A 27111-nucleotide genomic window follows, 5' to 3' on the forward strand; every position below is an offset into this window, starting at 1 on the left:
CTTCCCTCCTTCCTGCAAGGCAGTGACTGTCCCTTTTCCCAGGAGCAAGCTGAAGTTTAGGGAGCTCTGGAAATCTCTCCTGAGTTGCCACAGCCACGGCAGTATCGGAGCCCAGGCTTCCTGGCCCCAGCACCCAAGCCCTCAACCTCTGAGCCCTGTGCATCCTGCCTCAGGAGGTGCAGTCCCTCCAGTCGCCCAGTACAGAAGGCTTCCACTCCGCGGGGAGTCTCGAGTCTCCTGCAACCCCTTGGCAACACAGGGGCGAGGGGGCCCTTCCCCACTTTACAGATGGGAAAATGAGGTTCCAGGAGGGCATGGGACCCATCCCCGGCCACACAGCTACTAAGGGACAGAACGAGATTGGAACCCGTGTCCCTGTCACTGTAGCACTGGAGACGTGACATGCTTAATTGAATTGGTGAAGGACTCACAAGGGAACCCAGGGGAAGTTCCGTGGGTGGGTGGGGAAGGCCCCAGCTGCTCACTTTCCCAGATGGCAAGAGAGAAATGTTTTCTTTCTTATTGTGAAGTTGGTTTTGAAATGTCAAAGCACACAGAAAATGCAGCGTGTCTGAGCCCCGTGGGCGGAAACAGTGGCAGAGAGCCCAGGATGTGACTCCTCTCTGCCTGGACCCACCTAGGGCTCACCTGATGGAAGTTCTCTCTCTGCCTTGGCCCGTCCACTCTGGCCTAGCTGACGGCCCTTCCTAAGAGCTGCCCTTGCCTTCGCCTAAGCCAGACCCACCACCAGGAGGTAAAGAGCTGCCACAAAGGTACAAAGGTCCAAGTGCTAAGCGCCCTGAGACAGTGGGTACACGTGCGGGGCTGCGATGCTCAGACAGAAAAGGTCATGTGTCGGGGTTGAGACAGGGGAAAGGTTGGTCAGGAGAGACTCAGGGATGAGGGAGTGTTTCATTTCTCGTGCACACCCAGACCCAAACAAAACAGCGTTCCAAGTAGAGGCAACACTGGGACAAAGGCTCGATGATAGGAAATCAAGGGGCTTTTCTGCCAACAGGAGAGTGTGAGCTTGGGAGATGTGACAGTGGGGGCAGCTGAGGCTGGAAAACAGGGTCATGTAGATAGTGGAGGAGTTTTGATGCCAGGTGAAGTTTGGTTTTCTTTGGTGGGCAATAGGGAGCCATGGAAGGTTTTAGAGGAGGAGAATAGAATCACGAGACCCATGTTAAGGACATTCCTTATATGCTTGTGTGGCTACCCTGGTTATTTGCATACCTGTCTCCCCCTAGGCCGTGAACCTTCAAGAGCAGGGTGTGCCTCACCCACGTCCATAGCCCCGGGTGCAGCTGGATGGCAGAAAGAAGGGGTGGTCTGCTCTTTGTGATCTGTCAGGGAGGCTTCCCCCCAGATGGTGAAGTGAGCAGACAAGGGAGCTAGAACGTGAGTGAGAAAGCCCCCCAGGCAGAGGGAGTGGTACGTGCAGACTCAGTTTCCCCAATTGAAAAACGCAGATAATGGCTCCTGCCTCCTGATGTTCTGGTGACGCTTAAACCAAACATGGACTCTGAAAAGGTGATGTAAATGCTTAATTTTTACTGTCCACTTCCAAAAAAAGCATGAAATATTTGTAACAAAATGTACAAAATCAGTAAGACAACATGCAAAAAAGGAAGCACACAGGGAACCAGGTGTGGGGTCACCACCGCTCCCAGCCTGGCTGGGTGAGGGTTTGCCGCAGGAGAAGGTAGGTCCTCCTCTAAGAGCAACCATTGTTGGGTGATAAGGTAGAATTATGGGATAGTTAAATGGATGTGGCCCCAGAAGTGTGTAAGTCAACTGCTCCATTTACGGATGGGAAAATGAGGCCCAGAGAGGGACAGGGACTTGGTCAAAGTCACACAGCACTCTAGCATCAGCATGGAGATTACAACTCAGGTCTCTGACTCTTAGTTCAGGGTTCTTCCCCTTGTCCTCAGCAGCCCACTTTCAGACCAGGGCACCACGATGCCCGGCCAGGCACTGGGTACCAGCCCTTTAGTGCTACTTGGACTGAGAAACTGCCTTGCGCCAGGTGGGTGGGTAAAGTGAGACCCTGGCTCTGAAGCAGCTCAGGGAGTCACTCCTGTCACTGGGCAGAGCCCCCTCCTTACCCGGCTGAAGACACACCTGGGCTAACCCAGACCAGGCAGGGACCCCAGCCACACGGAAGCAGGGAAGGAGCCGGCTGGGGATGGGGGACCCACCTGGCTGCATGGGTGCCCCTGCCGGGACGGGAGATCAGAGGGCATGCTCTTAGTCCCTCACCAAGAGTGTGGCCCACGGACCAGCAACTATGGCATCACCTGGAACTCTTCAGAAACGCAGGCTCTGGGCCCCACCTCCACCCACCTGATTAGACTCTCCATTTAAACAAAACCGCCAGGAGATCCGTACACACATCAAAGTTTGAGAAGCACCGTCTAGCCCAGCCCAGCAGGAAACCCAAGGTCCCAGGGGGAGGGGCACAGATGGCCCAGGCCACAGGGACCCAGGGCCACGCCTCTACGTACCTCTGTCTCCCGGAGCCTGGCCTCTAGGGCCGCGCGGGGCCCCTGGGTGTTGTCATTGACCTGCAGCCGCTCCTGCACGGCCTTCATCCACGCCTGGGCGTCCTCCACGCTCCTGTCGAAGCCCTCCTGGGGCTGCTGAGTCATGGCGCCTGCAGGGGCTGGGGAAGGACCACAGGGGATCAGCAGGGGCTTTGGGAGGCCCCCACGAAGGCTGGTGGGTGGGGACAGGCCCACGCCCCACCACCAACACCCTCCCTGTGCTCCTAATTGAGTGATACAGCCAGCGTGTTTGTCACACAGCCAACGCACTAGAGATGGCAGGAAGGAGAACAGGTCCGGCCTCTTGCTGCCACTGGCCAGGAGAGAGGCTCAGGGTGCCGCCGGGCTGGCAAAGCGTCTTTCTCTTTAGCCCCTCAGCTTCCCTGCTCCCTCTTCCTCCAGCCTGGGGCTCCTGGGCAAATCTCTTCTGTCTGTTCAGGCTGAAGGCCCGGACCTCAGAAGTACAGTCTGAGATGCCTGGACTCATGATGAAAACTGACTTGAATAGATCAGAGAGGTCTCGACCTAAGGAACATAGTTTTAGGCATCGGCCAAGCTGACGCCAGCCCTGAGCTCCACCTGAGGTCAATGACCCTCTCAGGCTGGGATGGCCATGTTAGCAGCGTGTTGTCCCTCCTTCTCCACCGCCCTGGGTCCACGGCAGCTGCTGCCCATCAGCTGGCTTAGTGCTAGCTCTGCAACCCTCTTGCTGCTTCTGCCTTAGGGGATGCCCGCCTGCTGGCATAGGTCACCCGTCAAGCCAACTCCCTTTGCTCGACTGCCCACCCCGCAGCTCACCCTGGGCTGTGGCTGCAAAGTCTCAGGTTTTCTCCTGTGACTTTCTCAAAGCCCAGGCAAAACCCTTCCGTATTCCAGTTCTAGTTGTCTGCTTGTAGTAACTACAGCCTGCTTTGGATTAAAGTTACTGATACGCGTGTTTTATGGGAAAGGATTGCATCCAGCTTATCCTCCAGCCTCCCACGATGCCTTGCACAGAGTAAGCCCAATGTTGTTGAACTAGCCCAGAATGGGTACAAGTTTAATGCACCAAAAAGCTCACCACACCATCATATAAAATCGCAAAACAAAACAAAACTAGAAACAACCTAAGTGCACAGTAACAGGGGGTTAGTTCGTTAAAATACGGTATACTTGCACTTTTGAATATTATGCAACCAACGCTTAACATGAATTTACAAAGGGGAATTTTTAAGATATAAGGATAATACAAAAAAATGAGCCAAAATTATATATTGAGTAGTCACAATTCTATAGCTAATAAAAGCAAAATGAAACATTAACAACCACAAAAAACAACACTCAGAAAAAGGCTGGGAAGTCTTGTCATCAGAGGGTTCGTGTGACTGGGCCAGAGCCAGGGCGTGTGGGCAGAGTGTCCCTGGCCACTCCCAGGCCTGGCCCTGAAGCACATCCCATGCAGCCCTGTGGTCCCTCTCTCCTTGGCGTGGGCAGGGGCACGGTGACCTTGGAGTCCACTTGGTTAAGGACGATCATCTGTGGTTGATGGGATCACCACTGGAAGGTTTTTTTCCTTATTTTTTCTCTTAGCCATTTTGTGAATTTTCTAGAAAGGTCAATTACGACTTCACAATGAAAAATATAAATAAAACCTTTCCTTGACATTGGCTACATTGTTTATTGGTTCTTTCTTCTCAGTCATCAGTTGGCTATTCAACAAGCACCCGCTGGGAACCAGGACGCACCCCCATGGGGCCGAGGGTCAGGTCGGGAGTCGGCCAGGGGAAGGGCTGCTGACCCAGCGGGCTGTGCTCTGCGACTGGGCCCGAGATTCTCCCTGTGTGTTGTTTTCCTTCCAGAGTTGTTTTGATTTTTTCTAACAACTTAATATGTCCCTTGCAGCCACTCCCTGTTTTTGAAAAGCACATTAGAATGTGAGGCGTTTAAATTGGTTCGCTGTGGCTCTAATTTCTTGTCTAGTGTGTGGCTTGGCTGGCTTCCAAAAGCTCAGCTTTTATTTTTATAAAGCAAGGAATGGGAGGGACAGAAACGAGTCTCCCTGCGTTTCAGATGACAGGACAGTGGGGCCCCATGGCTCTAACCACCAAAACGCAGCGAGGCTTTGGACAGCCCCTCTCATCGAACATGCCCGTGGCCCGTGAGGCACGGGGGTCTGACGAACCCCAGGTGCGTTGTCACATGGAACACAAGGGCCAGCAGGACGAACGGGCTGTGGGGGCCTCAGACTGATCAGCCCCATGGGCTGGGCGAGGTTGCAGGTACAGTTCAGGAGGCCCGGGCCTCCTCTTGGCCTATCCTGCCAAAACACTTGGCTTTAATTCAATGACACAAACAGGAACCAAGCTCCGAGCCATGGCACCAACCAACAGGCAGCAGGCACTGTCCCTGCCCTAGAGAAGCTCTCTGCCCGACAGAGAGGCTGCGCATAGAACACAGTGTGGCTGCAAGTGGACGAACCACAAGGGGGGTTGGCAGGAGGGGCGTGGGGAGAGGGCTAAACTTTGCCGTGAACCTCTTCTCAGAGTAAGGGCTTTAAATGCCAAGAATAAAGTGCAATGAATTGCAAAGGAAACAATCATGATAAAACCTAGTTACCAAATACTAAAAATCAAATTCATGGGATACACACACACACACACACACACACACACACACACACACACACTTCTTTATTAACACATTAAATCACAAGACCTAACAATGGGCTGAGCACAAACAACATGTCAAGATACCAGCAACTACCACAATGAAGCCAAAAACAAACATGTGACAAAGTTCCAGGTGCTGCCAATGCCAGAGGGGGTTGGTTTTGCCTTGTGTGTAATTCAAGGACATGCTGTCAGTTAGAGGTGAGTAGGACGGCGTTAGTTTCCCATCCAAGTTCACGGGCCCCTGAATTCTCTCCGCAGGCCCCTGTCAGTCCCTGGGCCCCAGGTGAGAGTCCTGCTCTAGGCCTCCCGAGGCAAGTCACCAGCCCTTCGTTAATGTCAATGGAGGGACGAGTGAGCAGATGAAGTGACCCGCAGTGCTGGGTTGGAAGAGGGGTGGGGACTTCCTAAATGCCTAGTTACGGCCAAGGTGGGGACAGCAAGAGAAGGTCCTGGACTTGGAGTCTGAACATTTTCCCTGAGCAAATGCCTTTGCCTCTCTGGGCCTCAGTATCCCCGTCTGCACACTGTGGATGCTGAACAGGGAGTCTCTGAGGGACCCCCAAGATTGTGGGCTGAGAGGGTCCCTATTACCGAGACCCCTGGGAGCCAGGTCAAGCCCGGCCAGAGCTGGGCCTGGGGACCAGCCCCTGCCCTCAGACTGTCAGCCTGGTCTGGGCCCCAGCTCCTTTCTCTGCCCGTGGGACCCCCTCAGCCAGCGCTGAGCACCGCTCCCCACATCGCTGCGCCCTCGCCGGGGGCGGTGAGCCAGCTCCCTCGGCTGTAGCTACTCGCAGCCGCCAGTCACTCCCTGAACCACTTCCAAGGGGGATGGTCAGGGGACATGTTACATCAGCAAGGGGGCAGGGGGCACACTGTTCCTGTACAGGGCCAGGCAGCAAACCTTTTTAGCCTTTGTGGGCCACAAATAGTCCCTGTTGCACAGTCTTCCTTGTTTCTACAACCCTTTAAAAACGCAAGAGCCATTGTCAGCTCACTGGCTGAACAAAAGCAGACCACAAGCCGGCCTTGGCCTACAGGCTGTTGTGTGCCAACCCCTGTCTTGGATGGTCCCAGGCTGCAACCAGCAACTGCAGAAAGCCCAGCTGCCAGCCAAGCTAGATGGCCAAGTGACCCCACAGGCATGTGTCCAGGACAGGGCTGGCCTCGAGGTCAGAAAGACCTAGAATTGATCCCGGTGGTCCAAGCCCAAAGACTCACTAGCTGTGTGACATCTGGCCAGTCACTTAACCTCTCTGGGTATCCACCTCCTCATCTGGAAAGCGGGAATAATATCTGGATTAATGATTAATGAAAATGCCACCTATCCAGATCGTGGGGTACATGCCATGCTTGAAGCGGTTCCCTTTTTCCTAAATGCATGTGTCAGGCGCAGGCTTTCCCTCCCTAGGGACCTGCATCCAGACCGTGGCTCTCCCCATCCCAAGGTTGGCGTAGGGAGGGACAGGGGTCACAGGCTGTTAGACCAAGGAGTTTGTGCATACAAGTGCTACGGAGGGCCAGGTGCTGAGGATCCAGAGATAAACCAGGTGTGGCTCTGGCCCCGGGGGGCTCCCCGCCCAGTCAGGGGTGCAGATCAGGCAGCTACAGCACAGGCCAGTGTGAGCTGTGTGAGAGGGGACGAGAGGGCCACGGGGCCAGAAAGAAGGCTGGCTGGCTGGCAGGTGCTGCCTGCCGAGGGCACGGGAGTGGCTCCCAGTACACTGGGAGAGGGATTGACGGACGTGGGAAGCTGAGGCTGGAGCATGGGCACGGGGGTAGTCAATGGAGGAAGCTGGAGTGGGGGGGCAAGGGCCAGGTCAGAGAATCTTAGGAGCCACGTCCAGGATGCTGGACTTGACCCTGAGGGCAATGGGGAGCCAGCAAGTATTGGGGGGGAGGGTGACACGACTCCAGGCAGACCACCCTGGCCAGGGAGGGCAGAAGAGGGAAGCACTTGAACAGAGGTGGGCTGAGGCTGAAGGGTCAGCGCAGAGACGGCAGCTGCGTGTGGCCCAGGACAAGGGGAGGCTACAGGAGAGAACTTTCATCTCTAGATTGGTTAAATGGAGACAGTATATATATTTTAAGAGATGGGGTCTCGCTCTGCTGCTCAGCTGGAGTGCAGTCGTGCGATCTTAGCTCACCGTGACCTCGAACTCCTGTGCTAAGGAGGTCCTCCCGCCTCAGCCTTCTGAGTAGCTGGGACGGCAGCTGCACACCACCAGGCCCAGCTAAATTTTTGTTGGGTGTTTTATTTTATTTTTTTTTAAGAGACAGGGGTCTTGCTCTGTTGCTCAGACTGGTCTTGAACTCCTGGCCTCAAGCAATCCCACAATGCTGGGATTAGAGGCATGAGCCACCGTGCCCATTCTGGAGATAGTATTAAAAAAAAAAAGTATGCATTTTCCGAGCATTTTCAAACAAGGCAAGAAGCCAACATGCTCAGGGTAAACAATAAGCTGCTTCTGTTTCCAAGCCACTTCTGGGGCCATCCCTGGGTGTGGCCGCAGGAGAGCAGGGCTCTGGGCTCGGCTCTGAGCAGGCCCCGCTGAGTCAGCGAGGGGCCTGGCCCAGGGGACGCTGACCATTTCCGGTTCAGGCTGGCGCTGGTCTGCGGAGGAGATAGTTTGAAAGAAAACAGCCTTGGGTTCCAGCACCCCTGTGGTTATCACAAATGACAGCCGAAAGAGAAGTGATTTTTTTTTTTTGTCTTGATGATGGAAAACCTGGGCTGGGGCAGAAGACGGAGCAGTCCGGAGACCAGACGCGTGCTCAGAAGACGGAACCTGGGTCCAAAGCCACTGGTCTGGGAGACCAACCAGTCCCGGGGGGAGAGCCCTGTGGGCACAGCTGGAGGCACGGCCTCCCCAGGAGGGGAGAGTGCGGGTGCCCTTTAGGAGAAGCTTCTAGAACCTGAGCTCCAGGCCTGGGCCGTCTCCTCAGAAAGGGAGACCTTAAATAGAATCACAAGGAAAGTGCAGGGCGAAACGAGGAAGCTGAAGTGTCATGGAGAAATGTGTGGTTGACTGAGGGTGCTGGAGAAGGTGGTGTAGACTGAAGAAACAGACAAGATCAGCGAGGGAAGAGGAGGGTGCTAATGTTTATGGAAGAATGAGATGCCTACACTGTCAGGAATTTGTCCAAAACCGCCCCCTTTAGTCCTCCTGGCAGCTGGGTGTGACAGGCAGCCCACCTCGGGGGCAGCAGAGGCAGAAGGGGGCTCCGCTCGGGCTGAGCCCTGCGCCGGTAGCCGGGAGCTGGCCAAGCTCCCCCTCCCCGACGGCACAGCAGCGCGGCTTCCTCCCAGAATGCCACGGGGCCGCAGGGGTCAGGCGCGCGGAGCCCCTGCCGCGGATCTGTTGGACTCCAAAGCCCGTGCTTGTCTCCCTAGACCACATGGCCTCCAAAATAAAGTCCCCCACTTCACCTACCATCCGGACATCCGACAAAACTACTCCTGGGAGGATTGCGGGTCTGTACTGGGCAGGGTCGAACCGGGCAGAGGAAACCCACTCTAAGTCCAGCTACGGACCAGAAGGCACGTAACGAGGGGTGAAGGGGCAGCACAGAGCCAGAGGGATCCCAGAGTTCATCCACTAGGCTGGAGAGACAAAGGGGGAGGTAATGTCACCAGACCCAGGTTGGGGGACACTAAGCAGCAGGAACTGGAGCCCCAGCGGAGACACAATGGCTGCAGAAGACCCTACCCAGGGTGGAGAGGCTGTCAGAGGAACTCCTGGCCTTTCTCTTGCCTCTGCTCTGTGTACTTACCTCTGGCCCCGCCAGAAGCCAGCACAGGGGAGCCTGGGCCATGCAGCCTGCAGGGCTCAGCCCTCCTGTGACCCAGGGCAGAGCAGGAGTCAGGGAAGAATAGACGTGAGGCCCCCAGGCTGGAGCCGCACAGGCTGTGCACTGAAGACTGTGACTGTCCCTCTGGACACCAGCTCCCTTTGCCCTGATTCCAGGCCCAAGAGCAACTGGCCAAACTGCAGTTTGGTCTCTGGGGACCAGCCTTGCAGGAAGGACAGGCTACTGGCACGGACAAGAATGCCTGGTGCTGACTGCCTGCTGGGTGGGCGTCATGGATTGCCAGCTGGGGCTCAGAGCCCTGCCTCCTGGGGTGAGTTGGCTTAGACCCCTGCCCTGTCCCTTCCCTATCCTGAGTCCTGCACAGCTCGGGCTGCTGGGTGGTGTCCCTTCTTGGCTCAGCAGTGCCACAAGTGAGGGGCAGACACCCTATAAGGCCCAGGTTAGGACAGCCTCCTGCCTCAATCCCTCCAACATCCCGACAGCAATTTTAAAATGCCCTGGGAATTTGCAAACATGGAAATACTTCTTGCCATTCGATGATCTAGGGGCACCTCTGAGAATCCTGCTCAGGACCTAACCAAATCCCGCAAGGGAACACCCCTCAGACATGACACGAAACTCCTTCCAAGCAAGGAAGGGGACACAGTCAGGCTCACAGAGCGACTGTCACGTGGCTGGCATCATTCGTCCCATTTCACGAAGATGGAAACTGAGACTCAGAGAAGCAAAGAGCCTGCCCAAAAGCCATCGATCGGGGATCAACAATAGTGACAGTGATAGGCAGCTTTATGTGGTGTTCTGTGTGTGTCTGACTCCGTGATAAAAGACTTATGGCTATTAACTCATTTATCCCACAGAGACCTGGTGAGACGCTTACTATTATCCCTACCTTACAGCTGAGAAAACTCAGGTTAACTGATACTAAGATTGCTGCCCAGAGTCACAGGAATGCTAAGTAGCGTGGGGAGGACTTGAACCCAGGATGGTCTGAGTCCAAGGCCTTCGGGCTTAACCACCCCCGCCCCACGGTGCTACAGAGTTCCGTGGCCCTGCCTGCACCTCCCAGCCACTCAGTGCGGCGGGCCGGGCAGCCAGCCCTCTGTGGGCGTCATTGCCAAGCACCCAGGTTCCAGGAAAGCAACTCCAGGGTGTAAATCTGGGCCTCAGCTCAGAGCTCAGGACGACAAGCTGAGGCCTCAGCCACCAGGCAGCCTCAGTCACACCGTGCCTGGTCACTCCCTCCCTGTGCCAGCCCAACTGCTGGCATAGACATTTGGTTCTGGAACCCAGAAGGTTTTGGGATTAAGACCCCAGTGAACCCCTGCTCCCGTGGCAGCCCTGCACGCGATGACATCCTGGTTCTCCTGCTCGGTTGACGTGGCCAGGGCTGCCCACCCACCACAAACCGGCCAGAGTCCCGGCAGGGGCGTGCTCCGCTCGCTGTGGCTCACGCACTGCCCCGTGACTCATTCCTGCCCTGCCACACACAGTTCCCGCCCTCATCCTCTCTCTCCCAGTGCTCTCTTACACTCGGATGGGATTTCAGGAACTGAGCTGCAGCTGGTTTTAATCGCAAAGCTTGTTCCAGTGGATTCTGGAACACTCTTCTGTTTACTTATCACCAGTGATGTTGCAGGGAGGCCATTGTCCAGGGCACGGAGAGGATGGACCCCGGCGATTCTCTTACGTGGCATCAGCAGAAGGTGATTCTGAGAAGAAAGTGTGTGCAAAGGAAGGACGGGAGATCCCAGCGAGCACAAGGCGGCCATCGGACCAGGCACCGCTCATCTTATTTAATCTGACAGCGACCCTCCGAGGTGGCTGATTCTGAGTTAGGAACAATTACGGGGTTTTTATCCCCCTTAGAGGTAAGCAAACAGAGCCTTGGACGGCACCGACGCCACACAGGCTGCAGGGCCACTCTGCCCCATGCACTGGCGATGAGAGGTTATACAGGAAACTCCACCTTGCAAGGAGGTTGTGAGGTCCACTTTACAATGACAGCCACAAAGAGGACCCGCCAACGACTGCTTTCGAGACACGTGCTCCGAAAGCCATTTTAAGTCAGCCCCACCATCGCAGATAAATGGTATTTGGCAGTAAAAGCCGGCTGCTCTCTGGCCCAGCTCCTTCCCCAGATACGCTTCCTCCTTTTGGAGGACAGAGTGAGCGGCTCCTGCCTCCTCCCCAAATTGCAGTGTATTCACTTCACGTGGCTTCCCTGGAGCTATACCCACTGGCGGCTTCTATTTAATCAACTGACCTGAGGGCATTCGCCTGAGGGCAGAAAACACTCCTCAGAGGCCCTGAGGGACCTGAGGGCCTTGGCTGCCCCCCACGCAGGCAGGGCACCCTAAACCACATGGACACCAGTGCTCCAGCCTCTCCTCCTGAGGCCACCTCTGCCCCACAGACCCTGGACCTCCCAGGAACACTGGGACGCCTGGTGTTGTCTCCTCTGCACTCATCAGGCGCCTCCTCCCCTCCCCTTTGGTGCCCGCTTGCCTACACCCCTCCCTCTAGGCTACCCGGCATCCCTGGAGGCCCAGCCCACAGAGCGCCTCTTCCAAGAAGCCTTTCTGGAATGCGATGCATCCTGTCCTGTGCAGATGTCAATCTCAGCCTAGTTCCCACTGGACTAGAAATCCCTGTCCCCTCCTCTCCCCTGCTCCCCACCGAGCTCGGTGCCTGCTCTGGGTGAACATGAATGAACGGGACTTCTCACATCTCACCCTGGAGGGCCAGCAGAGTCTCGTTTGGGACAAGGGGGCAGGGGCCAGGTGGGTGAGAATGGAAGCCTGCATTCAAGGGGTACGCTGTCCCCCCCACCATCGCCTATTTCAGCTCCAGCCGCACAGTGCAGGGCAGAAGGGAGCGAGTGTTGGGCACCCTCTGGAAGCCTGAGGGGGCAGCCCTTCCCCAACCCCATGCAGGGGCAGTGAAAACACCACCCGCACCCCCAAGTGCCTGCAGATGAAACCTGCAAGGCCCTGGTCCCAGAGGAGAGTTCTCCACGTGGCCTGGGGAAGGCTGATCCCAGGTGCCGCGCCAGCCCCCAGGCCTGGGGCTCCAGGGTCTGCTGAGAAGATCTGGCCAGGTGAGGTGTGGCTGAAGGGATGTCCGGCCCCTTGTCTCTGCACCTGCCTTCACCTTCCCCAGTGACCCACCCCAGCATCCTTGACAGCACTGTGGGCGCTGACAGATGGCCCCCATGCCGTCCCCTACCGCCCTCTCTCCAACATCTCACTGGCCCTGGGAGTCAGAGGTGGGAGCCGACACAGGCCTCCCCCTTCCCCGGTGCCTCCTGCCTTCTCCCCGCCACACAGGGAACATCCCCAAGCCCGCCGGACCTGCCTGGCCAGCTGGCCCTACCTGCCTGGGCATCTGCCACCTGGAAGCAGCCGCCTCCTCTTGGCCCGTCTGTGCTGCAGCCCTAGAGAGCAGGTCACCCACAATGACCATGCACACCTCGCCACGGTCCTCCTCGGCCCTCAAGCCCTAATGACACACGGACGGACCCTTTTAGAAGAAAGGTATTGATGCACAATAATCTCAGACCCCACGCCTATCAACTCGGACTTCAGAAATGACAGCTTTCTACTAGGTGAAAATGTCTCTCAATTGAAAAGCGCTATGCCAAAATATAAGATTTAAACTTTTTTGTTTACTTTTATTACACAAAGATTTTAAAACTTCCCATAGAAGTCGTGTCCTCCAGAGAAGTCTTCCTCAGACCCCAAATTAAGAAACCCTTGCCTGGGGGATGAAGTCAGAACTTTTCAGGGACCGTGAAGAAGCGGGCTCCTGCCTAACCCCACAGCCCTAACTCACCAGGGTGGCCCTGCAGGCCGGCTGCACCGCGCTGCTGCTGCCGATGTTTCTGGAAGCTTGGAGTCTGGATGCCACATTCCCAGGGAAGTCTGCCTGGGAAGTCCTTCCCCTACCCTGCCCCACCCCTCCCTCCACCCCTCCTCCTAGAAGACTCTTCCCTGTTCTCAGGACTCAGCTCCCAGCCGTTCAGGGCCACGCCTTGTCAGCCTCCACTCTCCCTCCTTTGGGGCCCCACAGCGCGTGCTGCCATTGATGGCACGTTTACTAAGCATTTTACATGGATTTCCCCATGTTCTCCTCCCAACAAGCCTAGGAGGTAGGTACTGTTGTTGCTCCCATTTCTCGAGGAGAAAACTGAGGCTCATGGTGGCACGGCAAGGTTGGTGACAGGGCGAGAATGGGAAGCAGCAGTCCCGTCGCGCTGTTGGTATTTTACTGTTCACATTTGTGGGTACAGACCACGGGAGCTCCCTGAAGGAGAGCAAGGTCAGATTCATCTTATTGATTGATTGGCTGGAAATTGGGGCTGCCATTACTTTATTTTTAACAGCTTTATTGGGAGGTATAATTGATAAACAAGAAACATCACATATTTAAACTTCATAATTTGATAAGTTTTGACATATACTCCTGTAAAACCTTCACCCCAATCAATATAATGAACATACTTATTACCCCCCAAAGTTCCCTGACCCTCTTTGTACACTCTCCCCGCTGTGCCACGGACCTGCTTACCGTCACTACAGATTAGCTTGCGTTTCCTAGAGTTTGTACGTAAATGGAATGGAATGACACAGGACACGGGGTTGACCCTTGAACAACACAGGTTGCAACTACACGGGTCCACTTACACGTGGATTTTCTACTGCCTCTGCCACCCCAAGACAGCAAGACCAACCCTTCCTCTTCCTCCTCAGTCTACTCAACATGAAGATGATGAAGATCAAGACTTTTATGATGATCCACTTCCACTTAATGAATAGTAAATGTATTTTCTCTTCCTTATGATTTTAATAACATTTTCATTTCTGTAGCTTATTTTATTATAAGAATACAGTATATAATACATGTAACAAAATATGTGTTAACTATTTATGTTATCAGTAAGGCTTATGGTCAACAGTAGGCTATTAGTAGTTAAGTTTTTGGGGAGTCAAAAGTTATATGCAAATTTTCAACTGTGTAGGGCCTGGTTCTCTGAACCCCGGTGTTGTTCAATGGTCAACTGTACTCTTTTTGGGGGCAGGGAGTCCAGCTTCTCTCACTTAGCAGAGTTACTAAGATTCATCCATGTTACTGCCTGTATCAACAGTTCATTCCTTTTTATTGCCGAGTAATATTCCACAGTATTCCTATGCCACACATTGTTTATTCGTTCACCCACTGATGGACAGTTTCTGGCTATTACAAATGCAGCTGCTGTGAACACTTTGGTGTGCACATAAGCTTTCATTTCTCTTACATAAATACCTAGGAGTGGAACGGCTGGATCATATGGTAGGTATATATTTGCATTTTTAAGAAACTGCCAAATTATTTTCCAAAGTGGCTGGACCATACATGCCCACCAGCCACGTGTGAGTTCCAATTCCTGCACATCCTCACTAAACTTTGTATGGTCAGCCTTTTAAATCTTAGTCCTTCTAATTGGTATGTAATGGAATCTCACCGTGGTTCTAATTTGCAGTTTAAAGTGGCGAATCATCTTACTTATTTCTGCATTTGTCATCTAGGACACCCTAACTGAGCTTCCAGGCTCTGTGTAAAGCACTTCCCAGGCATCTCTCCTTGAGGTTCCTTAGTGTGCCCAGCACCAGGCCTGTTGGCCGAAGGCTAAGGGAGTGAGCAGCCGAGTGACCAGGAGACACACAGCCAACAGGGACCTGCTCCAATCCCCAGGGCGCTGCCAGCCAACTCCCTGAAGTCAGGCAGCTCTCAGGACAAAACCGGGCACCATGAACCAACAGCCAAGAGTGTGTGAAATCAGAAAAAGAAATGCAGTCACCCCTGGTGCATGAGGCTCTCTGAGCTCCCAAAGAGCATTTCCATGGGGCTTTTATTCCATCCTCCTGCATATCCCAGACAGGTCCCTGGCATCAAGGTTGAAAGTCAACAACTTTTCGATTATGGGGACCTGGTTTTAGTCCAGCTCCTCTGAACTCTGAGCCTGTTGTTTTCATTCGAACAGAAACTGCCCCTGGGCACGGCCCTTGCCTGTTTTGATCACAATACCTGGGACAGACACTGACACACGAAGTGCTCACAGGTATTTGTGAATGGAGAGAGAGAGATCTGGAAACACAGATAAGAATCCTTGCCCCTGTAGATCTTAGTAGATACTCAAAAAGTGTTCAGTTTTTCTTTTTCTTTTTTTAATTATGAGAAAGAAATGTAGAACCAGGACGAACACCTCTCTGCCCTTCCCAGGCCTTGACGTGCACGTGCTGCTGTTCAGGGGAACCGAGAAAGACAGGAGCCAGCAACAGTGGACATCAGCACAGATTCTGTCAACCCCCAAAGGCGAGGCTTCCTTCAGGCCCCAAGCGGGGTTGGAACAGGCCCTGGAATAGCATGAGGAGACACAGGTTCTGCTGTGGGCTCTGCCACCAACTAGCTCCCAAACCCCAGTGTCCTTGTTGGTAAAATGGGAGCAATAGTTGCCGCTGACTTCCACCCCCTCTGAGATGAGTGAGCTTTAAGGTGGAAGGTTGTTGCGAAGGGAAGGGGCACATTCCATTCACCTCGAAACTTTTTCTAACAGAGTCACTGTTGGTAAGAGAAACATATGCTGCTGAGAAGCCCTGCCCTATCCAAATGTAAAGGACTATAATTATCATCTTTTGTTCTTGCAACATAAAGGCTAATTGTACCATGTTACCACGTTACAACATGTAACAGCCATGGGCTATAATAACCAATCATGGAGTGGGCACAGCATGCTGGGGTCATGCTACATTGTTACAAGCTACAATTCCAGCCCATAACAACGGAAGACCTTATTAAGAGCTACCCCTGTGCCAGGTCATTTTCCAAAGCACTTTATAATGTTTTAGAAACAAATATCCTACCAGGTAGATGCTATTAGTATCCCTATATCACAGATAAGGAAACAAGGCACAGAGATGTTAAACAACTTTTCCAAAAGCATGCAGAGCTGCGACTGAAACTCAAATAATCTAGCTCCAGGGACTTCCCCCTCGGCCACTAAACTGTACTCATAAACAAGTTTTAGGACGCACCTGGTCACCATGTTGTGGCTGGTTGGAGAGCCAAAGGTGTGAGCAAAGTAATTGCTGCTGGGTGGCAGGTGAAAGAGCTGCAAAGGCTTCTCTACAATGGCCTTACTCTGCAGCTCAAGCTGATGCTCTGCAGATATGGCCCAGAGCAAGTGTGCGCCACTCGGGCCAGGCCTGGGGCCCTACCTGCAAAGCCACGTGTTGCCATCCACCTCCTCGCAGCTGCAGCTCGTGGTACACAGTGCCAGCCAGCGTGCCCCACTCAGCTCCGGATCATTGGCCGGTATGTCTGTCTCCCCATTAGAAGGCCGCCCTCAAGGGCAGAGGCTGCGTCTCATCCACTCTGTGTGCTCAGGCCCGGGACACGGCTGGCACAGAGGAGGAGGGCAGAGCTGCTTACAAAGCGAATGTGCACGGCACCAACAAGCAAAGGCAGGGCCAGCTTTCACGGAGCCAGGCGCGGGTAGGAAGTTGCTGGAAAGGCCCTGGTTTGAGACTGGTTCTGGACCTTGGGCTGTGGGTTGGCCCCATGGGATGACAGGACACAACAAGGAGCCCATGAGAGGTTCTGTGGAAACCTGAGTCTCAACATGTCACAATCAGGTCAGTTCTCAGGAATCCTCTTATCTGGCTGTGCCGTGTTACAGATGGAGACCGAGGCTTAGCGGAGGAAACAGACCCGCCCCGATCTCGCAGGGCTCGTCGGCAGAGTTATGGCCAGGATCCACCTTGGTATAAAAACATCTTGTGCCTCTGAGCTTTCGTTTCTTCAAAATGACCCACAGAGAAAGAAACAACCAGCCCTCATGTTTACAGACAATTAATTTTTAACAAGGGAGCTGAGACGGCTCATTGGGAAAAGGACAATCTTTTCAACAAACGATGCTGAGACAGCTGGAGAAATACATGTGAACAAATAAAGTTGGGCCCTTACCTCATACCATACACAAAAATTAACTCAAAGTACATCAAAGACCTGAACGTAAGAGCCAAAACTATAAAACTCTTAAGAAAAAAACACAGGCATAAATTTTCCGGACCTTGAATCAGGCAACAGTTTCTTAGATGTGACATCAAAAGCACAAACAACAAAAGAAAAGAAAGATAAACTAGACATCACCAAAACTAAAATCTTGTGTGTTTCAGAGGCAAAAGAAAAAAAAAGTGACACTATCAAGAAAGTGAAAAGATAGTCCACAGAATGGGAGAAAATTTTTTACAAAGTATGTATCTGTTAAAGGACTTATATCTAGAATATTCAAAAAACTCTTAAGATTCAATAATAAAAAGACAACTAACCCAATTATAAAATAGGCAAAGGATCTGAACAGACATTTCTTCGAAGAAGATGTACATAATAAATGGCCAATAAACACATTGAAAAGCACAGAAAAGATGTTCAATGTCATTAGCCATCAGCGAAGTGCAAATTAAAACCAAAATGAGGTAGCACTTCATACCCATTAGAATGGCTATAATCAAAAAAACAGGTAATAGAGTGACTTTTATTCTTTTGAGTAGATGCCCAGTAAGACACCTGCACTCGAATGTTCATAGCAGCACAATTCACAATTGCAAAGACGTGGAAATAACTCAAGTGCCCATCAATGCATGAGTGGATTAATAAAATGTAGTATATGTACCCATGGAGTACTATTCAGCTTTAAGAAACAATGGTGATATAGCACCTCTTGTATTCTCCTGGATAGAGCTGGAACCCATTCTACTAAGTGAAGTATCCCAAGAATGGAAAAATAAGCACCACATGTATTCACCAGCAAATTGGTTTCACTGATTAACGCCTAAGTGCACATATAAGAATAACATTTATTGGATGTCAGGCAGATGGGAGGGGGGAGGAGGGGATGGGTATATGCATACATAATGAGTGCGATGTGCACCAACTGGGGGATGGACACGCTTGAAGCTCTGACTTGGGGGGGGAGGGGGGATAAGGGCAACATACATAACCTAAACATCTGTGCCCCCATAATATGCTGAAAAAAAAAACAGATAATAACAAGTGTTGGTGAAGATGTACAGCAACTGGAACCCTCATATGCTGCTGGCGGGAATATGAAATGGTGCAGCCACTTTGCAAAACTGCCTGGCAGTTCCTCGAATGATTAAACATAGAGTTACCATGTGATCCAGCAATTCCACTCTTAACATTATATACTCCAGGGAAATGAAAACATAGGTCCACACAAAAACTCGTGCATAAGTGTTCACGATAGCCAAAAAAAGCAGAAGTAACCCAAGTGTCTATCAACTAATGAATAAATAAACAAAATGCGGTCCATCCATACAATGGAATATTATTCAGCAATAAAAAGGAATTAAAGCTAGGCATGGTGGTGTGTGCCTGTAGTCCCAGCTACTCAGGGGCCTGCGGCAGGAGGATGGCTGGAGCCCAGGAGTTCAAGGCTGCAGTGAGCTATGATCCTGCCACTGTACTCCAGCCCCGGTGATAGAGCAAGTAGATTAGTGGTTGCTTAGGGATAGGGAGGTGGGAGGGGTGGGGATTGACTGCTAAAGAGGCAGGGTTCTTTCTGGGGTAATAAAAATGTTCTTTCTGGGGTAATGCTTGTACAACTCTGTGAATACGCTAAAAGGCACTGAATTGTATACTTCAAATGCATGAATTGTATGTTATGTGAATTATATCTCAATATAGCTGTTTAAAAAAACCAGAATCCCCAAACTAGGAGGGATTCAAACTGACCTAGTCTAACCACCTATCTCTGCTTGAATTTCCTTAAAAATACACCTACCAAGGGACTGCAAACTAGTACAACCTCTATGGAAAGTAGGATGGTGTCAAAGAAGGCAAAAAACTAAAAGTAGACCTACCGTTTGATCCAACAATCCCACTACTGGGTATTTACCCAAAGGAAAAAAACACAGTCTATGAAAAAGACATTTGCACTCAAATGTTATAGCAGCACAATTCACAATCACGAAGATGTGGAAACAGCCCTAGTGCCCATCAATACATGAATGGATCAATAAAATGTGGTATATGCATACCATGGAGTATTGCTCATTAAAAAAATGGTGAACTAATACCTTTTATAACAACCTGGGTGGAAATGAAGACCACTCAGTTAAGTGAAATATCCCAAGAATGGAAGAACAAAAACCATACGTACTCACTACTAAATTGAAACTTATAGATGAACACTCGTGCACACATGGCAGTAAAATTCCATGGAAATCAAGCAGGTGAGGGGGGAGGCGGGGATGGGTAACTTACACCTAATGGGTACAGTGCACACTATCTGGGGGATGGGCACTCTTATAACTCTGACTCAAACTGTACTAAACTAAAGCACTTCATGTGACCAAAACATTTGTACTCCTGTAATATTCTGAAATAATTTAAAAAAATACAGCCATCAAAAGGCTCCCAAGACTCTTGCACACCTTTAGGGACAGGTGACTCACTACCTCCTTCAGGCAGTCTATTGTGTTGTCGCATAGCTCAGGCACGAAGGACATTCTTTCTTCCAGGTTGGTAGAACTCATACCTTATCAATGGTGTGTCAATGCAAAGGGCGCTAGGGGACTGCTTGAGATCGTTTCCGAAGTGGAGAACGGCGCCTTCCATGTCCTGACACGTGTTAGGGTCCCGCTCATATGCTGTCCCTCCCCAGCACCTGCTCTTTAGGACAGCTTTGAAGCTTGGTATCACCATCCCCATTTCCAAGAAAACTGAGACTCAGAGAGGTGAAACAACTTGACTTTAAAAATCTCAGAATTGGTCACTGTTATTGCCCAGGAGGCAGAGCTTGGATGCGAACCTGGGTCTACCGAACCCCAGAGCTGCAGCTGACCCAGCCGCGTTAGCCTGGCAGCTTCCAAGAGCCTGACACCATTCCACATCCAAACTGGCCCTACAGACATATTACAAATGACATGAAATTTTCAAATCAAACAGTGGAACAAACAGAAAGCAAACTTTCCCTCCCAAAAGAGATGCCACAGCCTGATGGGACGGGCAAAGTTCTGGCTGGGAGCGGGAGGTGTGGTCTTCAGCGGCGGCGTTGCCTTGGGAAGCCCTGGGCAGTCTTGCAGGAAAGGAAAGCAAAGCGAAGCCTTCAGAAGCGTTCAAATAGCTTCAGCTTCTCAACCCAAGGCACATAACTGGTGTTTGAAGTTCCTGTAAGGAACAAACGCTCCCCTGTGAGAAGCTACTCAATTCAATTCAATGGCATTTGCTGGATTAATAAGAACAATAAAAATTTTTACTGGAGAGACAGTGTTTACTATTTACTCCCATTTTACAGATGAGGACACAGAGGTTGGGAGAAGGTTCATGGCCTGCCCAGGGTCCCAGAGCTGGTAGTCGGGAGCCAAGGAGTCAAATCTAAGACCCTCTGACTCCCACATCCAGATATGCCTGGCGCCATGGCACAGCTGACCGCAGGCTCTCCAGACACGAACTCTAAATGGGAGTACTATGGCATTAAACCAGGGGCACAGCAGACGCTCTCGGAGCCCAGAGAAGGAAGCAATGATTCTGAGTGAGATTCTGGGGACTCACAGAGACGCGAACACCCTGGCTGAGATGGGAAGGGACAGATGAGAAGTGGGAAAGGGAAGACTGGAAGATGGACTGGCATGGGTAAAAAGTGGGCAAGTAGAAAGGGCAGGGCCAAGTTCGGGCTGCAGGGTGGGCTTGGGAACCGTTAGCACAGGGAGAGGGAAGGGAGCAGCGTGGAGAGCAGGCTGCACGGGCTTCCTAAGGGTTGTGTCGGTTTCACTCTGTGGGTGACAGGGAGCCAGTGTGGGTTTGCAAGCAAGGGAGTGGCACAGCCTAGTCAGTGACAGGACCCACAAGCGGTCATGGCAGCGTCTGCTCAGCTGTCTGGAGGTCACGTTGGACTGAGCAGGGGCCTTGCAGCATGGCACCGCAGGTCACGTGCTAGGAAATGCCTTGTGAAGTGCCACCGGACTCTAAGGCATCCTTTTCATTGTAAAGCTGCTCTTCAAAAAACAAAAAACGGCCAACGGTTCGTGTAGAAGGATCACTGATTAAACTCGCAGACATCCAGTGAGCTCCGGGGAGCAGCCTCCATTCCACCCGAGGGGGTCTGCCCAAAGTCTGTCCTCACTGTCTCTCTCCCAACAAAACGCCCAGCTGGGCACACCTTGGCCAACGCCGTTTGACAGGTAAGGGGTCTCCTGGCTGCTGCTACCCTGTCCTCCACCCTAGCTCATCTGCAAACCTACGATTGCCCTGCATGGTGTCAAGGTCATCATGGGTCTTGATCTTTGGATGCCAAAGAAGGCTCCTGTGGGTTGGGAAAAATGTCACCAAATACCAAGACAAGAGTCCCCATGTGTGAGGCTACCTGTGGCTTGCCAGGCACCGGGCAGATGCCATGAAGGCCCCATCAACTGCCCAGGCAGGGGTGACCGTGCCATCTCAGAGATGGGGAAACTGAGGCTCAGAGAGGCCAGCTCTTCCACCCACAGCAGACAGCGAGGAAGGGGGCAAGGCCAGGCCTGCCTGTCTCCAGCGCCCATGCCATGCTGCAAGATGGTCAGCAAAATGAGGAAGTGAGTCAGGAAGGCAAAGAGGGAGGGTTTCTTTTTGAGTCAGAACAGGATTTCCCATAACACAGCTGACCAACTGCAGAGACAGACAGGGTGGGGGACGAACCCCAGGGCCTGGGGCTGGTGAGGTGCCCACCCAGGCCAGCCCCTCCACGCTGAGTGTGTTGAAATGGGGACAAGCCCAAGAGGCATGCAAGGCTTGGGGTCACTGCTGAGGGGCCTGCTGAGGCCTCCCCAGGAAGTCTCTCGAGAGTATGGATTGAAATGAACCAGGCAGAGCAGCCTGACGGACACCGGCCCCAGCTGTGGGGGCCCCGGCCCCAGGTTCCCGGAACCGATGGCTGCCCCAAACCCAGCTCTATCCCACTGCTGCAGGCCCAGCTGGTGAAGATGAAGTTGTGCCCTCAAAGGACCCGAGGGAACAGGCAGAGAGTTGTGCTGGGCCCATCTCGTCTTCCAACCGAGAGCCACACCCGGCCCAACTTCTCTCCCTTCCAAAGCTTGGGAGACGCTTTACTCATTTTATGACAAATCTCATCTCACCACCTACTCCACACCAGACACCGCGGTCGGTGCTGAAGGTCACAGAGATGAACCAAACCGACAAGATCCTGCCGCCCCGACAAAGCTCATGCTCTTGGGTGACCTGACAGCTCAGTGTCCCTTTGTTCTCTGGACAGGGGGTGCACTCAACATCCGTGGACTTCCTGTCCTGCCCCCATCCCGAGTCTACACCATGAGACCTTCTGGAATCCACCGGTTCACAAACATCCAAAACGTCTCTATGGACCAGGGATTTTAACCTGCCTCCTCTGGCGACATGTTGGGATCCTGGGTGGGCCTCAAAGGCTCCGTGCACCCCTGAAATCGTAAGCAGCACTTTGTGCCTATGCTTGTTCTCCTGGTGGGAACATCTGCAATTCTCATGTGCTTCCCGAAGGCCCTGACTCAGGGAAGACTGAGAACAGGCCTGCCACAACCAATCTACGACTGAATCTGGCTTCTCCAGCTACTAGCTGTGTGACACAGGCAAGCTTATTAACCTCTCTGTTCCTCAGTATCATCCTTTGTAAAATGAGGATGACAATGGTACCCACGAGCATGCGCAGAGCCTGGGTCCGGGGCACAGTAGGTCCACAATACAAAGAAGTCGCTTCTCTGCCCACCCATGCTGGATCTGCCCAACCCTGGGTCTACGGCAGCACCAGGAACAAGGCCAACCAGAAAGCCCAGCATGCTTTACTTTCCAGCTAAGAAAAAATACCCTCCGTAGTTTTTAGGTTTGGTTTACAAAACGACAAAGAACTACTTGAACCTTGCTTTTAGTTTAATAAATGGCACCCCAGCCCGAGGAGTGGCAGGGCTCGTTCCAAACGGGAGTTCTCAGAGGATGCTTCCATTCGTTTCCCAGGAAATCCCCCAGTTCAACAGGAGGCAGGGCGACCAGAGTCCTCTCTTGGCAGAAAGGAGCATCTAAAGGCTTGGGGAAGGGCCTTTCTGACTTAACCCCTCCAGCGCCTCACAGCCCCCACCTGAGACAGTCCAAGGTGCTTAGTGAGAGAGAGGAAATCCTTCTCCAGCCATTTCTGCAGCCTCAACCTCCCCCGTTCCTACTTCCACTGCTTGCAGCAAGAGCTACATGGGACTCCCTATACACATCACGGGTTTCTCCCCTCAGTCTTTGCTGGTCCCTCTGCACTTATCTGCCTGGCTACATTCACCCATCAACTCTGGCAACACTGCCTCCAGGAAGCTTTCCAGGATTCTTCAGGGAGTAGATGACTGAGAACTAACATTGCTAAGTACCTACCAGGTGTCAGGCGTGTGTTAGGTGTTTGTACACATCCACTCATTGAGTCCTCCCACCCATCGTTAATTAGAAATGCTTAGCTTCTTTTTATAAAGAAGTTGAAGTTAGGCTCAGAGTGGTTAAGTGACCTGCCCAAGGTCACACAGCAAATAAGCCTTCTTCTCCCCAGTAGTCCCTCAGCAAAGCCCAAGAGGCGTTAAAGCATCCCCATTCTGCTGGGGCTGTAAGGTGATGTCCATGAATTACCCCAGGACTCTGTGCTCTGTATCGCTAACTCCTGCCATATATCTGAGACCTTCAGAGCACCCCTGACAACTCCTCCCTGGAGCCTTCACCTCCCTGGAGTCCAAGGTCGATTGTTAATAGGCTGCACAGATCATAATTAGCACATGCCTACTCCTGCCAGGGCTTCAAGACGCCAGGTTTACGACGTGTCTGTGTGAAGCCAAGGGCACCCAGCCCAGGGACTGGCTTTGTTCCGCTGCTCTCTGTGGGTCCCAATGTGAAGGGGTTACCCGCAGGGCTGAGTGACTACCTGTAGACTCAGAGGTGCTCTCCTGAACCCCCTAGACCTCAGCAACAGCGGCTGCCCACACCCAGGCAGCAGGGAGAAGCTGCCCTTGGGGACTCGGCTTTGGCCCTGCAGACTTGGCGGGAGGAGGCTGCCTTCCTCCCTCCCAGAGCGGGCCAGTGTCTGGGGCTGAGCTCCCCGTCAGACCAGAGGGACAATACCCCACTGTTGTGTGCTGCGCTTGAGCCAGCACCCCTCGGCCTCATTATTCCCCTTGGTCCTCTCCCTGACAACCCGCTGCTTGGCGGCTGGCCACTTTAATGCCTTTCCCATTGGAGGCACGTGGGTCCTCCAAACAGCCCCTTAGCAGAGCCCACTGTCCCGGCCTGCTGCTGTGGGGCTCCAAGGCCACCCACCCAGCTGGAGGAGGGAGGGTCAGTGTATGAGCCCCATTCTTTGTACTCCCAGTTGGGGGCGGGCGGGGGGGGAGGTAAACAGGGGCAGGGTGGGTGCTGACACACACTGGCTTCCCACACCAGGCGCAAAACCCCATCTGACTTTCTAAAACATTTTCTCCCTCCTCTCAGACAATGCTGGCTTTAATGGATTTCCTTAAAGGGACGGATGGCCCATATGCTTTGCATGAAAGGCAAATGCCACTGTCCCCAAGTGGACTACACCAAACAGTAGGACTGTCCCCACCCGGGAGACGACGCATTCTTTCTGCCTGCACAGAATGGGCGCCACGTGCGCAGGGCCTGAGTGATTTCCCCTCCGAGGAGCCGGCGCCTCCACCCGCAGTCTGCAAGCAATTGGCAGGGCCTCCGGTGACTCACCTTCTCCTCGTGTTTTCTTCCGAGCACACACAACCTTCTGATACACTGCTGTTTACTTATTTTCTGGCTTGTTGAACCTAGATGATTTTAGATCCTTCTAGAATGTAAGTCCTACCAGAGCAAAGGCTTTGCCAGTCTTTACTCCCAAACCACCGCCTAGGACAGTGCCTGGCACACAAGAGGCCCTCCAAGGAGTTGCTGAGTGAGCGAATGAGTGACGCCCTGCGCCATGCGTTCAGCTCCATTCATTCTTTGAAGACACCTTACAGCAGAGGAGACACCCACCTTGAGGAGCTCACAGTGCACGGGGAGAAAGATGCAAAAACAGCCCAGCCCAGTGGGGGGCTGAGTGAGGGTCTGTTCACAGGGGACGCAGCAGGGACGGTGGGAGAAACTGCTGGCGGGCGGGGGCAAGGGAGCAGCCACCGGGCAGGGGCCTCTGGAGCTGCAAGGACAGTGGGGGAGGCGCCCAGGGCAGGGACAGGCACGTGGGAGGGAACAAGGCGTGCAGAGCGGAAAAGCATGAGTCAGCATCTGAGTAATTTGTCACCAGCAAGGAAGACATGAAGGTGGAGACCCCTCCAGCCTCACCATTCATCCAGTGGCATTTACTGAACACTCTGTGGCCTGGGGCAGGCAGGGGTTGGCCCTGATGACAAGGAATGTTTCTGCCTTTGCAGACTTGTGGGGGACACGCAGGCACACAGGGGCTCTGGGAGCACTGGGGAGGAGCAGTTGAGTCTGAGGGAGCACTGAGGCTCAGGCAGAAGAGACGACCCCCCTCGCACCGTCCACTCAACTCCACGGTCAAAGTGACATAGCTCTGACCTAGCATGACCAATTTGTCCTGGTTTGCTGGACACTTTCCAGGTTTTAGCCCTGAAAGTCCTGAGCGTCTGGAAACCTCTAAGTCTTGGGCAAGCCAGGGACAGTTGGTCATACCTACTTCCCCCTTCGTGTCCACTCTCAAGACCACCCCCCACCTCTCAGCCACCCACCGGGCTGGACCCAGGTACAGACAGGCCAGCAGGCTGATGTCTGTGTGTGTCCTCCTCCTCTTACTAACAGTCTGCAGCGGAGGGCCAGGGGTACAGAAACCAGGCTCGGCCCGTCCTCCCTGGCTGGCTCCCAGCCACAGCCGCCAGGGACTCTCTGATCCAGTCACTGCATCCCTCGCCTAAGCTTTATCTCCTGGGCCTCCGCCATCCAAGGACAGGCTTCCTACCCAGCCTTCCCTTGTGCCTTGAGCGAGGCCAGTTGCAGGAGCCAACGCACACACACGTACTGAACTGAAGCAACAAGCAACTGTTACAACACCAACTCCATTTTACAGAAGGAAAAACGAAGACATAAAACTGGGCAGGAACTCACCTCCAGTATTTGTTTTGCAAGACTCCGAGGATTCCATTATTCAAAAGCAGCTCTTCCAAACCTCAACTTCCAGAACTTTCTAGAGCCTTTTCCACTAGCCCTACAGAGACTCGGAAACCACAGTAGTTCTCTCTCAAGGGGACGCAGAAAAATGTAGTCTTCCCCAGATGCCCGTTCTAGGATGGGGCTTCTAAACTAGAGCTCCGCGAAGAGCAGCAAGTTTCCTCCAAAGACATTCACAGGAAACGCTCAGACTGGTGCCACCCCAAGCTGCTGGAGGTCTGTGAGGTCCCCCAAAGGATACTAGTCTCCCAGGACTTTGAGGAACAGCACAGAGAAGTTACAAGAGCCCTGGCTCTCACCGGAAAAGTGCTAATGATTAAATGATTAGATGAATCCCATTAGCAAGCGCCTGGATAAAGTAGCTTAATCTCCCCTCGGGTCCCCTGCAAGGGCACTGCATGGAAAGAGGCGGGTCTTAGGAATCACAGGTTTCTAGTTCTACCATTTACTATTAGCTTGTGACCTTGGACAAGCGCCTTAACTTCTCTGGGCCTCCCCTGTGAAGCGCCTCCTCTGCAGCGCAGGGTTGTTGGAGATGGAATAAAGACCACTGCCCACCTTGATACATCCCTCCTGAACCCTTTACAGGGGTGAGAGAACATAGCAAACCTTCATTAAGGGCATGCTATGTGCCAGGCACTTTGCTAAGTCTTATGGGGATTATTGTGCTAATGCAGTAGGTCCTACTATTCCTGCCTCTCTATAGATGAAAGAACTGAGGATCAGAGAGGCTAAGCCATCGACCTGAGGTCACACAGCCAATATAGGACAACTTCCTCTGCTGTTAACCACTAGATTATTAATATTTGCCAAATGAGTGAACACATTAACACTAGGTTCTATTTTTAACTAGCAGACACGAGATTGAGACCTGTTTCAGA

General features: G+C 52.8%; 1 protein-coding gene across 1 annotated transcript in view; it reads right to left on the minus strand.

Moving 5' to 3' along the window:
* The window catches only part of SYNE3 (spectrin repeat containing, nuclear envelope family member 3), an 80793-nt gene that overhangs the window by 42565 nt on the left and 11117 nt on the right, over positions 1-27111 (minus strand). Inside the window, exon 2 of the mRNA XM_012650114.1 lies at positions 2511-2668. Coding sequence (XP_012505568.1) covers positions 2511-2654 — 144 coding nt within the window. The 5' untranslated portion in view covers positions 2655-2668. The remainder of the gene's footprint in view (positions 1-2510; positions 2669-27111) is intronic.

This window comes from Propithecus coquereli, unplaced genomic scaffold (assembly GCF_000956105.1).
Source record: "Propithecus coquereli isolate 6110/MARCELLA unplaced genomic scaffold, Pcoq_1.0 Scaffold310, whole genome shotgun sequence".
NCBI lineage: Eukaryota > Metazoa > Chordata > Mammalia > Primates > Indriidae > Propithecus > Propithecus coquereli.